Raw genomic sequence first — 16468 nt, 5'->3', positions numbered from 1 at the left:
GAGTTTCTGAGTCACCTATTTTGAATTCTTGATTCCAAAATCAGAATTGAAGTGCAGAGGTTTATTTGCCATTTTTCTTACCAGCTTGAATTAGCTGTTTCTCCAGAAGTCATTTCCTTAAACAAATAAAGTTCAAGGAAGCACACTGGACAAAGAAGCAGAAATCAAGATATATGTCAGTTTTACCAAGACACACACACACACACACACCAGCACACTCACAGTATTCCTCATGCAGAAAGTCTTTTGGAACATGAATATTTTAGTAATTAATCAGAATCATCAAAAAAAATCAGAATCATCGTCAAAGGAAACAAACATGAAAGGCTAGTATTTTATCCTTTTACTATGATAGATGTTCTCTCTCATATGTTTTGTTTCTCTTTAATTATTTTATCTAATTATTCATTGTGTGTGAACTGCAGTCTTCTGAATTCCAATTTTCAAAGGCTTAACTTTAATAGTCATTTAATTGAAAAGCAAGCTACTTCTGAGGACTTGCCAATCTGTTAGAATATTTTAAATTGAGTCTGTAAAGGGCCCTCGGGATCCAAGCTATGGGGCACTAATTGGGATACATGCCTTGGGCTAATGGCTTCATATATAGACCTAGAGCTGACCAAATAGACTGAGCCCAGTGAATTAGAAGTGACAGCTGCTTTCTGGTGCCATTCATCAAGTAGATAGTCAATCTAGATCTGTTCAAAGGAAGGGAAAGTACCTCTCTTCCCTTACCAGCTGGGTTGTAGGACTAAATTCTCTAGAGAGTCATTCTACTTCCCTTCATCACATCATCCAGGATGTGTGTTTAGAAGTTGCTTTTGAGTTTTTGGGTTTTGCACTTTTTATCTATACTGATGGACTACAGCACTACCTAATTATTGGAAAGGCACAAAGTGTTTGCTCAAGTATACCTGAGGCATCTGGAGAGGTGAAGTTCGGAGTTATTTATGGGTTTGGTTGTCAAAAATATGAGATGTGCTACTTAGATGTCTAGTTTAGATCAGTCATTTGCATTTTAAAATTAGATTCGCTATCATTTATTTCTAGTAGTTTTAAGCACTTAAATTGCTTTTCATCTCCTCTAAAATAATTGAGCTAGTCAGACTGCAAACATGCATGCCTACACTTTTACTTTTTTGTGCAAATGTATATGACTTTAAGAAGAGGAGAAAGGCAATTACTGGAAGTTTATTACTTTTTTAAAAAGCTATTATTTATTTATTCATGAGAGACACAGAGAGAGAGGCAGAGACACAGGCAGAGGGAGAAGCAGACTCTCTGCAGGGAGCCCGATGTGGGACTCGGTCCCTGATCTCCAGGATCACACCCTGGACTGAAGGCAGCACTAAACTGCTAAGCCACCGGGGCTGCCCTATTTTATTACTTTAAAGGTGAAAATTATAAGTAACCTTTAATGAAAGCCCACTTGAAGAGTTAAAACATAAATTACTACAATTTTTTGTCTGTTTCTAATTTTATTTAAATTTTAGTTAGTTAGCATATAGTGTAATATTGATTTCAGGAGTAGAATTTAACGATACCTTGCTTATGTGCAACATCCAGTGCTCATCACAAGAAATGCCCTCCTAATATCCATCGCCTATTTAGCCCATGCCTGTCCATCCACCTCCCTCAACCCTCAATTTGTTCTATATTGTTAAGAGTCTCTTATGGCTTGCTTCCCTCTCTTCTTTCTCCTCCCCATATGTTCATCTGTTTTATTTCTTAAATTACACATATGAGTGAAATCATATGCCATTTGTCTTTCTCTGACTTATTTCACTTAGCATCATCTGCTCTAGCTCCATTCACATTGTTGCAAATGGAAGGATTTCATTCTTTTGGCCAGCTGTAATATTCCATTGTGTATACATACCACATCCCTTTATCAGTTGATGGACATTTGGGCTCTTTTCCATAGTTTGGCTATTGTTGGTAATGCTGCTATAAATGTCAGGGTGAATGTACCTTTGGAATCTATAATTTTGTATCCTTTGGGTAAATACTTACTAGTGCAATAGCTGGGTCATTGGATAGTTCTATTTTTAACTCTTTGAGGAACCTCCATACTATTTCCCAGAGTGGTTGCACCATTTGCCTTCCCACCAACAGTGTATGAGGGCTCCCCTTTTTCTGTGCCCTCACCAACACATCACTTCTTATGTTGTTCATTTTAGCCTTTCTAACATGTGTGAGGTGGTATCTCATCATGGTTTTGATTTGTATTTCCCTGATAATGAGTGGTTGAGCATCTTTTCATGTGTCTGTTACCCATCTGTATGTCTTATTTAGAAAAATATCTGTTCATGTCTTCTGTCCATTTCTAACTGGGTTATCTGTTTTGGGGGTGTTGAGTTTTATGAGTCCTTCTTTTAAAAAAAGGATTTATTTATTCATTTTAAAGAGAAAGAGAGACAAGGAGAGAGCACACACATGAGGAGCAGGGAGAGGGAGACAGAATCTCAAGCAGATTCTGCACTGAGCACAGAGCCAGGCATGGGGCTCAATCTCACAAGCCTGAGATCATGACCTGAGCCAAAACCAAGGGTTGAAGCTTAATTAATTGTGCCACTCAGGTGCCCCTGATAAGTTCTTTATAGATTTTGGATACTAACCCTATATCAGATATCTCATTTGTAAATATCTTCTTTTCTGTAGGCTATCTTTTAGTTTTGTTGATAGTTTCCTTCACTGTTCATAAGCTTCTTATCTTGATGAGATCCCAGTAGTTCATTTTTGCTTTCATTTCCCTTGCCTCCGGAGATGTGTCTAGTAAGGAGTCGCTATGGCCGATGTCAAAGAGGTTACTGCCTGTGTTCTCCTCTAGGATTTTGATGGTTTCTATCTCACATTTAGGTCTTTCATCCATTTTAAATTTATTTTATGAAAAATTCTATGCCAACAAACTGGGCAATCTGGAAGAAATGAATAAATTCCTAGAAACAAGCACATGATAAAAACTGAAACAGGAAGAAACAGAAAATTTGAGCAGATCCATAACCAGCAAATAAATTGAATCAGTAATCAAAAATCTCCCAACAAACAAAAGCCCAGAGCCAGATGGCTACCCAGGAGATTTCTACCAGACATTTAAGGAAGAGTTAATATCTATTCTTCTCAAACTGTTCCAAAAAATGGAAATGGAAGGAAAACTCCCAAAGTCATTCTCAACATTACCCTGATTCTAAAACCAAAGACCCCACTAAAAAAGAGAATTACAGGCCAATATCCTTGATGAACATGGTTCCAACATTCTCAACAAGATACTAGCAAATCAAGTCCAACAGTATATTAAAAGAATTATTCACCATGAGCAAATGGGATGTATTCCTGGGCTGCAGGGCTGGTTCAGTATTGACAAATCAATCAACGTGATCCACCAGGTTAATACAAGAAAAGATAAGAACCATATGATCCTATCAAGTGAAGGAGAAAAAAAGAAAAAGCATTTGACAAAATACAACATCTGGTGTTTTTTGTTTTTTTTTTTTAAGATTTATTTATTTAAAAAAAGATTTATTTATTTATTTGAGGGCAGCCCGGGTGGCTCAGCAGTTTAGCGCCACCTTCAGCCCGGGGCCTGATCCTGGAGACCCGGGATCGAGTCCCACATCGAGCTCCCTGCGTGGAGCCTGCTTCTCCCTCTGCCTGTGTCTCTGCCTCTGTGTGTGTGTGTGTGTGTGTGTGTGTGTGTGTGTGTGTGTCTCATGAATAAATAAATAAAATCTTTAAAAATTTTATTTATTTATTTGAGAGAGAAAGAGAAAGTGCATGTGAGCGGGGGAGGGGCAGAGAGGGAGGAAGAGAGAATCCTCAGACTCCCTGCTGAGCAATGCCCACACTTGGCTCAGTCCCAGGACCCCACGATCATGATATGAGCTGAAAATGAGAGTTGAATGCTCAACCAACTTATCAACCAGGCACCCATACAACATCCATTCTTAATAAAAAATCGTCAGCAAAGTAGGCATAAGTGAGACATATCTCAACATCATAAAGGCAATATACAAAAGACCCACAGCTAATATCATCCTCAATGGGGAAAAACTGAAAACTTTACCCTTATAATCAGGAACAAGACAGGGATGGTCACTCTCCCTATTGTTATTTTACATCTTACTGGAAGTCTTAGCCTCATCAATCAGAAAACAAAAAGAAATAAAAGGCATCTAAATTGTCAAGGAAGAAGTCAAATTTTCACTCTCTATAGATGACATGATATTCTATTTAGAAAACCCAAAAAACACCACCAAAAACTTGTTAGAACTAATACATGAAGTCAGCAAAGTCACAGAATATAAAATCAACATATAGAAATCTGTTGCATTTCTATACACCAATGATGAAGCAGCAGAAAAAAGAAGTCAAGGAATCAATCCCATTCAGAATTGCACCAAAAAGAGTAAGATAACTAGGAATAAACCTAACCAAAGGAGTAAAAGATCTGTACTCTGAAAACTATTAAACACTTACGAAAGAAATTGAAGGGGACACAAAGAAATGGAAAAACATTCCATGCTCATGGACTGGAAGAACAAACACTGTTAAAATGTCTATACTAAAAAAAAAAAAAATGTCTATACTATTCAAAGCAATATACATATTTAATGCAATCCCTATCAAAATACCATGAGCACTTTCACAGAGTTAAACAAGCAATCCCAAAATTTGTTTGGAACCACAAAAGACCCCAAATAGCCAAAGCAAACCTGAAAAAGAAAAGCAAAGCTGGTTAGCACATACAGAAGAATGAAACCGGATGACTTTCTTTCACCAAAAATTTCTACAAAATTTAAAACCATGAAATATTTACATTCATGTCATTATATTACATTACATTTACATTTATATAAACTGATAAGCTTTCACTTACTGTATTAAGAAATTGGGGGTGCTCACGTGGCTCCACAAGTTAAGCATCTATCTGCCTTTGGCTCAGGTCATGATTCCAGAGTCCTGGGATCAAGCTCCGAATTGGGCTTCCTGTTCAGGTGGGGAGCCTGCTTCTCCTTCTCCCTCTGGTCCTCCCCTGGCTCATTCTCTCTCTCTTTCTTTCTCTCTCTCTCTCTCTCTCTCTATCATAAATAAAATCCTTTAAAAAAAAAGAAATTGGAATTATGCATTGGATCCTAGTGGTTCCTTTGTATAGATAAAAGTTGGTGTTTCCTCATCCTGATTCAAGATCTTTGAATAAAAGAGACGCTGTTGTGTCTAGGTCTGTAAGTTCTCTCAAATAGCACCATTCATATTTAAGGACTTAAATGATAATAATTAGACAGTGGTTGATGTTTTTAACTTGCCTACATTTCTGCTTGAATTTTTTTTTTTTTTTACTTCCATGTATGCACTTGGCTCCCTTCTTTATGTCCATTGGAATCATCCACTGGCTTTATGGTGTGTGATACCAGGCAGCACTCATACCCATGGTGTGCATTTAGATCATTTAAGTCATTACTTCTCTTGGGAACAAGAAGGACATCATTTCTTAATTAAATCTTTTATAGCCCTAACACTTAAGGTGGCTATCGGTATTTATATTTACCCCAAACATAAGTAATGAAGATTTAAAAAAAATGATTTAATGTTTTTCATCAATAAATAATGTGTACATAATTAAATGGGAACAAAGATTTATACCAAGTAAATAAGATATGGGTAGAAGTGGGAGTAGCTACATGCAAGGACCTAAATTTTAATCACTTTATGATCTCAGAAATAGCTGCACTTTTTAAATATTCTACCTCAAGTTATTAAATTGGGCCTTGTGAAATTGACATTTTTGTGCAAACTATGAACAGCAACTTCAAATAATTCAGCCTTATGGACAATAACCCAGAAATCATAAAATGTCACCCAGTATTCTCTGATGTTCTTTACTTTATATTTCATTTAGTCTTTCTAGAAATTCTGTAAAGTATTTTACTATCTCCCCCTTAGACTAGGATCTAGCAAGCACAGAGCTGGACTTTGAAGCTCAGCTTGTGTGTAGGCAAAGCACAACCCCCTGCCTCTTCTGCCTTAAAGACGAAAAAAATGTTTCAGCCATATAAGGCTAGCATATTCTCCCAAGGGCCAGCTAAAGAGTCGACATAGATAAGTCATTTTCCATGTCTGGAATTCTCTCCATTGTTCTTTGGTAAAACTTACAGAACTTTAAAACTCTGAACAATGATGTGTCCTCTACGTGGAAACCACAGTTATTTAAAAATATTTGAAAACGAGGTGGGTTTTTCATACATAGCCTACTTGCTTCTCCAGTTCTTGATTGTTAGTTCTTTTATCATACTTTGGGGATCTGGATTATTCCTGGCTTCCATAATTCAGGAACAGCCCTGTTTCCTCTGTCATGCTTTCATTTGAGCATACTTATCCAGATTAAGGATAGTTAATGGTTTGAACTGAAATCATCCAAGAGTGGTATGAGCTTATTAAAAAAAAAAAAAAACAGTGTAAGTACAATGAATTTTGAGGGATAATATGTATAAAATCATCATATTTAACTTGATAATGGAAAAGAATTTCATGTTTTGGCCATGAGTGATTTAGGATCAGCAAATAGATCATCTCAACTACCACCTCCTGAGGTCCATCTCATCTATCAGAAGATATGAATTCTCTGCCTCCTCCCCCCTGCTCAATAGATGCTCTACATACCCCCAGAAAAAATATTTTCCCTATTAAACTTGTTAATAGATTTCTGTGGCTTACTTGCAGTAGTCAAAGTGAAGAGTTGAAAAGTCATCTTGATTCGAAAATAAATCAAAGGTTTGATGATGAATAGAGAGTCCCTCACCATCATCCGTGACATCTGTAATGATTCATCTGCTTGATATTTGATCAACATTTGGCTTTTCTTTGCTTGTACTATTCCAGAGCATGACTCCCGAGAGCTCAGAAATTTATCTCAGCTCTTTATGTATTAGAAATCTAAAGAGAAAAGTAAGACAGGTGGAACCAAGTCTATCATGTACTCATTTTCCCTTCAATTTAACATACAAACAAGGTAAAACTACCAGATAAATTCTGTTCCAAGGGAAATTTGACTCATCTCTGTCCCCACCATCCTTGGGCACCATTTTTCCTTAAAACTACCCCTTTCAGTGGAAGAAGAGGACAAGAGAAAGCTCTCATCACCGAAGAGATGAGAGATGACAAAATTATGGTCAAAAAGTGTGTGTGTGTGTGTGTGTGTGTGTGTGTGTGCGCGCGCGCGCGTGCACACAGATTCCAGAGGGGAGGTAAGTAGAGGATCTGTGAAATAGGTGAAGGTGATTGAAAGGTACAAACTTCCAGTTATAAAATAAATAAGTCACTATGTGAAAAGCACAAATAGGAAATATAGTCAATAATATTGTAATAAGGGGGACCTGGGTGGCTCAGCAGTTCAACTTCTGCCTTTGGCTCAGGTCATGATCCCCGGGGTCCCGGGATCAAGTCCCACAGTGGGCTCCCCACAGGGATCCTGCTTCTCCCTCTGCCTATGTCTCTGCCTCTTTCTCTGTATCTCTCATGAATAAATAATATCTTTTAAAAAATAATATTGTATAAGTTGGGTGGTGACGGACAGTGACTGCACCTAGCATGCTGAGCATAGCATTGTCATGTCTAGAATTGTGGAATCAAAACATTGTAGAAAATTTTATCAGGGATCCCTGGGTGGCTCAGTGGTTTAGCACCTGCTGTCGGCCCAGGGCGTGATCCTGGAGTCCCGGGATTGAGTCCCACATTGGGCTCCCTGCTTGGAGCCTACTTCTCCCTCTGCCTCTGTCTCTGCCTCTCTCTTTCTGTGTCTCTCATGAATAAATAAGTAAAACCTTAAAAAAATTATCATTCACCCAAAAACATATCAAATGACTGACTCTGGTTATATGAAATGTCCAAAATAGGCCAATGTGTAGAGATAGAAAGATGAGTGATTGCCTAGGGCTAGGAGGAGGATTTTGGGGGGAGAAATGGATATTCATTGCCAATAAATGCATTTCCTTTTGTGGATGAAGAAATATCCTAAAGTTGGTTGTGATGGTTGCACAATTCTGTGAATATAATACAAACCATTAAAGTATATTTTAAATAGGTAAGTCACATGGTATGTGAATTATATCTCAGGAAAGCACATCTTTAAAATGGAAATATAAAATAAATATAGTGTGTTCTTTAACTGGTAAATGTATATCAGATATTGTATATAAGTATATCCTTTTGTTCCCAAAGAAATGTCTTTGGAAACAACAAAAATAGTGGGAAAATGAATAATTTTCTTGAGTAGCATACTTAGGTTAGCAATAAAATTGGCTTTATGTATGGCTAGTTAAAATACCTGTCATTGTTTAGGAATTCTTATATCTTTTACTCAGTCTCTCATCGCAAACTGCTTGAATAGTTGCCTTCAAAACAGCAATTCAAAGATATTTTTTAAAATATTGACAGGTTAGAGTCGCCTAGGTGACTTAGTGGTTGAGCGTCTGCTCAGGTCATGATCCCAGAGTCCTGGGATGGAGTCCCACATCGGGTTCCCCAAAGGGAACCTGCTTGTCCCTCTACCTGTGTCTCTGTCTCTCTCTCTGTGTCTCTCGTGAATAAATAAAATCTTGTTTAAAAAGAAAATAAAATATTGACAGTTTAAAAAGCAGAAATTGGACAGTCTCCAGTGAAAGTAAAGCTCTAGATTTCATTTTGTGCAATTACCACAATCATTTTAAAGCAATAATAACTGGACACAAGTGCAGTTATCATTCCAAATGTTGTGTGTCTGACAGCATTATGGCATAACAACATTGATGCATAAATCGCCATGTTAGTTATCATTGGTCTAAAATACTAACAAAGGGGAAATCCCATATTCTTTCAGAGATAATTTTGGTCCGGGGTCCTGAATCTAATAGGAGCCTTTTGGTTGGGGTAAGAAAAGAGGCAATTTTTTCTTCAGATTTCTCAATCAGCATTTTGATACCATCAAATTAAGAGATCCCATCCTCTCTGCATGGCCAGATGGCTGCACTGTTAGAAGCTGCCGCAGGAAGGGATGAGCTTCCTCTAAGATAAAACTTAAGTATATAATTGATCATAGTCAACATTCAGATGCTCAGATTTTAAAGGCAATTTGACATCATGTTTTTTATTAACATTTTCTAAGCAGGACCTCCATAGAGGATGATTGCCTTGCCTTCACAGGCGGTAGCTGACTTCAGGAGAGATGAGAAGGTACCCAGCAGAAGTCAGAGGCCCCACCCTCTGGACCACACACCTGCTGACATGCCACCCCTGGCTTAGCGATTTACCCCTCCTGGATGCATAATGCAATGGCATTTCTCAACTATCACATTAATTATCTGAAGAGTCCATAAAAAAAATAAAACTGTCCACACACAATGAGAGTTGGTCCCTGACAGTCATCATCAGTTCTTTTTCTGTGTTTTTTTTTTCTAGGAGTTTTTTTTTTATTTTTATTTATTTATGATAGTCAGAGAGAGAGAGAGAGAGAGAGAGGCAGAGACATAGGCAGAGGGAGAAGCAGGCTCCATACACCAGGAGCCTGACGTGGGATTCGATCCCAGGTTTCCAGGATCACGCCCTGGGCCAAAGGCAGGCACTAAACCACTGCGCCACCCAGGGATCCCTTTTCCTGTGGTTTTAATTCAAAATGTCAAACCTGAGTTTTGTATATGACATACAGTATTGTTTCTGTCTTATATGTTTTTGTCTCACCTAAAATGGCTTTTGTCTGACTTCTACAATAAATACATAATAAATATTTAAAACCAAGTACAATTAATGCACAAAAGGTGCTATGAATTACAATCCCTGTTTTAAATTATTTATTTTTTGTTTTACTACATTTTCTTTTTTTTTTAAGATTTTATTTATTTATTCATGAGAGACGCAGAGAGAGAGAGAGAGAAGCAGAGACACAGGCAGAGGGAGAAGAAGCAGGCTCCATGCAGGGAACCCGATGTGGGACTCAATCCCAGGTCTCCAAGATCATGCCCGGGGCTGAAGGTGACACTAAACCACTGAGCCACACAGGCTGCCCTTCTTTTTTTTAATTTAAATTCAATTAGCCAAAATATATTACATACCTAGTTTCCAATGTCATATTCAGTGATTCATCAGTTATGTATAACACCCAGTACTCATCACATCAATTCTCTCCTTAATGCCTGTCACCCAGTTACCCCATTCCTCCTCCCTCGTCCCCCTTGGCAACCCTCTATTCGCTTCCTTTTTTTAAAGATTTTATTTATTTATTCATCAGAGACACAGAAAGAGGCAGAGACATAGGCAGAGGGAGAAAGAGGCTCCATGCAGGGAGCCTACTGCAGGACTCAATCCCAGGACTCAGGGATCACGACCTGTGCCGGAGGGCAGAGGCTCAACCACGGAGCCACCCAGGTGCCCCTCAATTTTTTTCCTAGAGTTAAGTGTCTCTCATGGTTTTTCTCCCTCTCTGATGACTTCCCATTCAGTTTTTCCTCCCTTCCCCATGGATCCTCTGCACAATTTATTATATTAAATTTTAATGTTAACCTTTTTCTCACAATTTCTTGCACCAAAATACATCTCTCTTTTTTTTTTAAGACTTGTTTATTTATTTGAGAGAGAACGCATGGGGGTAGGGAGAAGAAGAGAATCTTAAGCAGACTCCATGCTAAATGGGGAGCCTGATGGGGCCTCGATCTCAGGACCCTGAGATCATGACCTGAGCTGAAACCTAGAGTCAGATGCCTAACCAACTGTACCACCCAGGCACTCCTACATCAGAATATATCTTATATCAGTATTTACTAAAATTCCATAGTGAAATTTTATTTTTAAACATGCTTACATGATTCTCTATTTATGAAAAGGAACTTATATGAAATAATTGATATTGCTTGACTAGATAACCCATAATACTAAACAGAGAAAACAGCATTATCACCTATGAACATTAAAATAGTTAGGATGTACAAGTAACTTTGGAAGAGTATTCCGTTAGATAGCATAAACACCAAAATCATAAAGTGACATCATGTTCTCAATTATACTTATTCTTCCAACATTTTATTTTAAAACTGTAATAATGACAGAAGAGAGGCATTTGCATTTGAAAGGTCCATACAACCTCATAATTTGCTTTGTTAAGAAGGCAAGAAAAGAAGTGTCTGTGTTCTCCCAGTGATGGTTTGTGTTTCCATCTGCCACGGCTGAGTATGTCTGCAGTTGGTCTAAACAAGGACACGTGCAGACACAACATGAAATGTAGGTTCCGAGAAGAGAAAGAAGCTTCCATTGCAAGAAAAGTGTTAATGCCTTTTACATGTGTTTATTACCAATTGTAGTTCTCAACATTTAAGGTTTTTTTTTGTTTTGTTTTGTTTTAGCAAATCCTTATTCACAGAACAAAGAAGCCAATCTAAGTACTTTAAATAGTACCAACTTCTGGATTAACATTAGCTTGGTTAATTCTATAACTTCTCCATCTATTCCCTTATATCCTTACTGGAAGAAAACTTTGTTTATTGACAACATTGGAATTCACGACGTAAATAAGGAAAACAATTATTACAGGGATGACACCTGTGATAACTGAGACAGTGCTTCCACTCCATGGGTGCATGTGCCTTTATCAGCATTTATTGAGCACCTACCAAGTGTCAGGCTTTGCTAAATACTAAGAATTCAGGGCTTGCCTTCATGAATAAATAATCTAGGGAAGGCTGAAGGGAAATGAACTATGTGCAAGAGATTATTAAGTAAACTCACATACTTAAAAAATATTTCCTCGGATCATTTGGTATATTTGGATTTGGACACTTGGGCATTTTACAGATCACTCCAGTGTGACATGAAGTGTCAACACAGAGAATTCACATCTTACTCCCAATTGGTTGCTATCTCTGACATACAGCCTCAACCTCCCTGCCCACGGAGTTCTCTCCAGAACCTGAGGGACCCCTCTTGACACACAGCCCATAGAACCATAGTGTGGAGTCTCCCCGGCTTTCATATTTTTGACATGGAACACTCACTCTAAACCCCTAGAAGTGTATTTTCAACTTCCATTACTAAAAGTTTCCTTTTAACCCCCTATGGTAACACAGGGAGCAGCCTCACCTGTTCAGCAGCACAAACCTCTCACCCCACACCCACCATGCCCCAGCTGTTCTGAGCACATGCCTTTTCTCATTTTTGGATTTCAGTGTTGGTAGATGCCTCAATCTCAAAAAACCCTCAGGTCTTTCTCAACCCTTATTGCACAGAGAGCAGAGCATAAAATTATGATTTCTTCTTTACTTCAACTCTTTAAAAAGTTTGCAGAATTATGCCCAGAGTCTTCATAGTGTAGAAAGAAAGGCATTGTGCTCACCAACTTTGGCCTCACTTCTGGAATTTCTCTAGGACGTGACTCTTGCCTTGGACTTCACAGCCTTTATCTTCTCCTTCTCTTCACTTTAATTAATTCAGAGCCTCTTACTGTCACTCAACAGGTGCTTATCAGAGGGATTTCATCTATTCATTGTTTGTGCCATTTTAGATATGTCCTGCCTCCTCCACCTTGAGTCCAGCCTTCTCTGCAATGCCATTTGTGATTGACCTCGTTCTCCCACCTTCCTTCTCCAGCACGTAGGCCTGTCACTTCTGTAATACTTAATATTGTGCTTCATAGATTTAAGAAATGTGTTCTGCCTCCAGACCGTAACTCCGTGAGAGTAAGAACAATACCTGGTATTGTTTGTCTTCTCAGAACCCAGCATCAGAACCATACGTCTCAGAAACATGGAGCTCTTTGTTCTATCAACTTCCACAAACCTCTCACCCCACACCCACCATTCCCCAGCTGTTCTGGGCACTAGCTTTTCTCATTTTTGGACTTCAGTGTTGGTGGGTGCCTCAATCTCAATAAGATCTCAAGGTCACAAAGAGTGGACAATAAAGAGAGCGATACCATTACATGGACCATTTTAGCAGGATGTGGATTTACTGTAAAATCATCAAAGCTGAAAATTCAGGGCTCATCTGGTGCCCAGGCCACTCTCCCAGGAGCTCACATGGTTATATATTTTTGAGAAATTTTCAAAAGGAAGCTATTTTAACTACAGTTATCTCTTTCCAATTAGATTCCCACTATATCTTATTATGTTGAGAGTCATTGGAGTGACCCACAAACATGTGTGGGGTCTGGCTTGGAAATTGAGTGTGGTTGTGTTTACATGAGATAACTTTATGTGGCTTGAGGTCACTTTAGTGTATAATTAAAGCCATTGCTAGCCATGCCTGTGGAGTGATGGCTCTCAGGAATATTTTTACCATTGACAGTGGGAACTCTGCCAGAGATTGAGACATGAAGGTATCAGGTCAGAAGTGGTTTCACAATATAAGGTATGTCCTACTGTTTCCAACACTAGAAATATGTAGAGAGTGGAGAGAAAACAAGATCTATGTGCCAGAAACTAGTCTGTGGAGAATTCTCCCAATCAGACATGTGAACTTATAAACACAAGACTGGGTTCTCATTGATGCCTGGTCAACAAAGAAGTTCTCTCCTGCAGTAAATTTACTTGATAGCTTTGAAAATTATAATTGCACCATATGCTTTTTGAATTTTTTAATGGGAATCAAACAAAAGAGAATTTATCCAAATTCTCACGGTTGTAGAGCACGAACTTGTAATAATATTAAGAGTGAGTATGCCTATAACAACTCATATATGAAAGAAATTTTGGAGTGGTTTCCCACTGAATTTGACAACAACTTGGGAAGTGTACAAGATATTATCAATAAAAGTTTGTGAAGCTGAAAAAATCCACTGAAAATATTAAGACTGAATTATCTTTCTGTTTTGTTTAAATAAAATATTATAAAACATCTGCCATATGAAAAGCTGATCAAAGAGTATGGAGCCAAAAGTGTAGGGAATGAGTATTGTGGAGATGTATTGAGCAGGGGATTAAATATCATTTTTCTGTAAGTTGTCACATTTGTGATATTTGTCACCCTTTTTAAATTTGAGACTTGTTGTGATTTCTTTTCTTCTCCTAAATAAATGAATATTCACCTTTACATCTAATTTAGAATTTCAGTTCAGTTTGCTTTTCCTTTTCTTAAAAAAGTTCTTCAAAAATTGTATATACATCAGGTTCTAAAAATCTGGATCATCCTCTACCACCAAGATATGGAAAGATACATGTGCCAAAGATGAGCAAGTGATGGTTTATGCCTGATTTTGTTCTAGTCTTGACCTAGCTAGCAAGTGTGGAGAATTTCCTCCAAACGTAGCCAGTTTCACATCACAGCCCAGAATGAATCAAGAGAAGAAAGTTCATCTCAGAGAACAAAAGACCATATCTGAGGACAGAGAAGTAATTACTATAGATGCGTTTTCTTGGTCTCTGCATTATCCTCCCCCCCACCCCCCCCGTAATAGAAGATAAGAGCCTTGGGTGCCAGGTTAAGATAATGCACCTTTCTTTAAGGTGAATGGAAAACTGTCTAATCAGTTAGTAAATGCAGTCCCAGCTGCACGTTATTCAGAGCCCCTGAACATGAACAGATACTGAACCAGTTTTCCAAGGGCAAAGTTCCAATTATTGTATGAATATTCACAAACTGCTCTGAAACATGAACTCCTTCCAAGCACCATCTACTATCCCTGCCTCTCTTTTGTGCTACCCCTGAAGGAACTCATGCCTGGTTCCTAGTTAGCCATCCTATTAAACCAATGGAGGAGAGCCTCTGAGTGAGAGTGTGAATGGCAGTTCTTCCCACAAATGCCTATCAGGTTATTCTTAACAAGCACATACTGTAACCTAGAGATATGCTGCAAGGATATGGTGAGTTCAGAAAACCAGAGAATATTCCATTGAAGGGAATAAATCAGTAGTGAGCTTTACACTTTTGCAATATATAACTAGTGTAGTTCTTAAAGGCTCACCCCAAATCTTCCAATAATGTTTTTTGACCTCAAAAAGAGAAAGGATGGATTCTGAGAAACCATAACCCCAAACAACTGAAATTGAAAGGCCCCATATGCTTCTAAGCACTTACATAAGTCCAGACATCTGACTAAATATCCAAATAATGTTATCAGCTTTATATGAGCAAATCAACTTGAGTAAAAAGCTTGAACCACTATGTACACCTGAAACTGATGTAACATTGTGTGTCACCTGTACTCAATAAATAAATAAGTAAATAAATAAGATTTAAATTAAGTTAAATTATTCATTAAAGGGGAAAGGAAAATAATATATCTCACTTCTTTATGTTTTAAGTTTTCTTCTCCCTATCTCCATGCGAATGTCCATAGTAGATTTTTTTCTGTGGGCTGTGTTTGAAATTTAAACTACAATTTTCTTCTTCTTGTTCTGAATTATTTTTTAATATTGTTGCTCTTGGTTTCATACTCTAGCTTATTCAGACATTTATCTAAGATGGCTAAAAAGAGGCAAAGTATACAATGGGATTAAATAAATTAATGAAAACCATGAAACAAAGAGAAGCCATTTATCATGCACTGGTTCGAAAATGAGAGAAGAAGGGAGAAATGAGAAAAAAAAGATAAATGGAGATAAATGTTTATTGCAATTAAAATCAGAGGTTTAGAGTACATAGTATCTTTTCTCCTATTTTTGAGATTGGATAACCCTTTATAAGTCTGAAGATTTTGTTGGGACTTACATTGACTTGAATACAGAGAGATCATTCTTTTTGTGGGGCCATGAACAGAAGAGGGCGTGCGGTGGGGTCAGAGGAATTGTGACTAGGGTGTGAGTGTTTTGCACAGAAGCCCAAAGGTACAGCGGCTGTTTCTGGGCCAGACCAACTGTACGAAACTTGCAGGACCCTCAAATATTTTGCCCCAAATGGGTTCCATGCTTTCTTCTAAAAGAACTGCCAGGTTTTTCACTTATTTGGCTGTTTTGGGGCTTTTTCCTAGGTTTGCTTCGTGAACCTGGATGTGAACAAGGATGCATGCAGCACAGAGCACCTGCAGCAGGTAACCCTGGGAACACGAGCTCTCCAGGAGCTCATAACAAAGGCTTGCTGGGCCAACCAGAGAGCCGACATGACTTCACCTATAAATGGCACTCATTCAATTAGAGACTCTTTGGTTGGGTGGCTTCACCACAACCCATTTCCTGACCCTTTCCCTGCTACCTCCCATGCAGGTTGCCTTCGTTGTATTCATGAAATTGGCTTTCCCAAGATAACTGGGCTGCTCTCTGAACAGGTGCTTTCCCCTACCCCCAGGCCCTGCTAGATGCTTTCTCCACCCCCACCTCCTTTGCTCTCAAACACCCTGCCTGAGATGACATTTCCAAAGTTTTTCCAAACCTGCTTGATACCAGCCAGCCCTTCTCTGTGGCTCTCAGGTCTGGTCCCTCCTGCTGCTTTGATCAAACGTTTTGTCTCTAACTTGGGTTTCCTAGTCTTAAACTCAACTGGGGCTCAAACTCTTGGCATTCTGCAGCAGCTACATATTCCA

General features: G+C 38.4%; 1 protein-coding gene across 3 annotated transcripts in view; it reads left to right on the top strand.

Annotated features, from left to right (window-relative positions):
- SPHKAP (SPHK1 interactor, AKAP domain containing) overlaps positions 1 to 16468 on the top strand; it is a 168611-nt gene that overhangs the window by 110966 nt on the left and 41177 nt on the right. For all 3 annotated transcript variants that reach the window (XM_077869098.1, XM_077869099.1, XM_077869100.1), the window contains one exon: positions 15920 to 15979. In XM_077869098.1, coding sequence (XP_077725224.1) covers positions 15920 to 15979 — 60 coding nt within the window. The remainder of the gene's footprint in view (positions 1 to 15919; positions 15980 to 16468) is intronic.

This window comes from Canis aureus, chromosome 24, assembly GCF_053574225.1.
Source record: "Canis aureus isolate CA01 chromosome 24, VMU_Caureus_v.1.0, whole genome shotgun sequence".
In the NCBI taxonomy this organism is placed as follows: Eukaryota; Metazoa; Chordata; class Mammalia; order Carnivora; family Canidae; genus Canis; species Canis aureus.
This window is presented reverse-complemented; position numbering and strand designations above follow the sequence as displayed.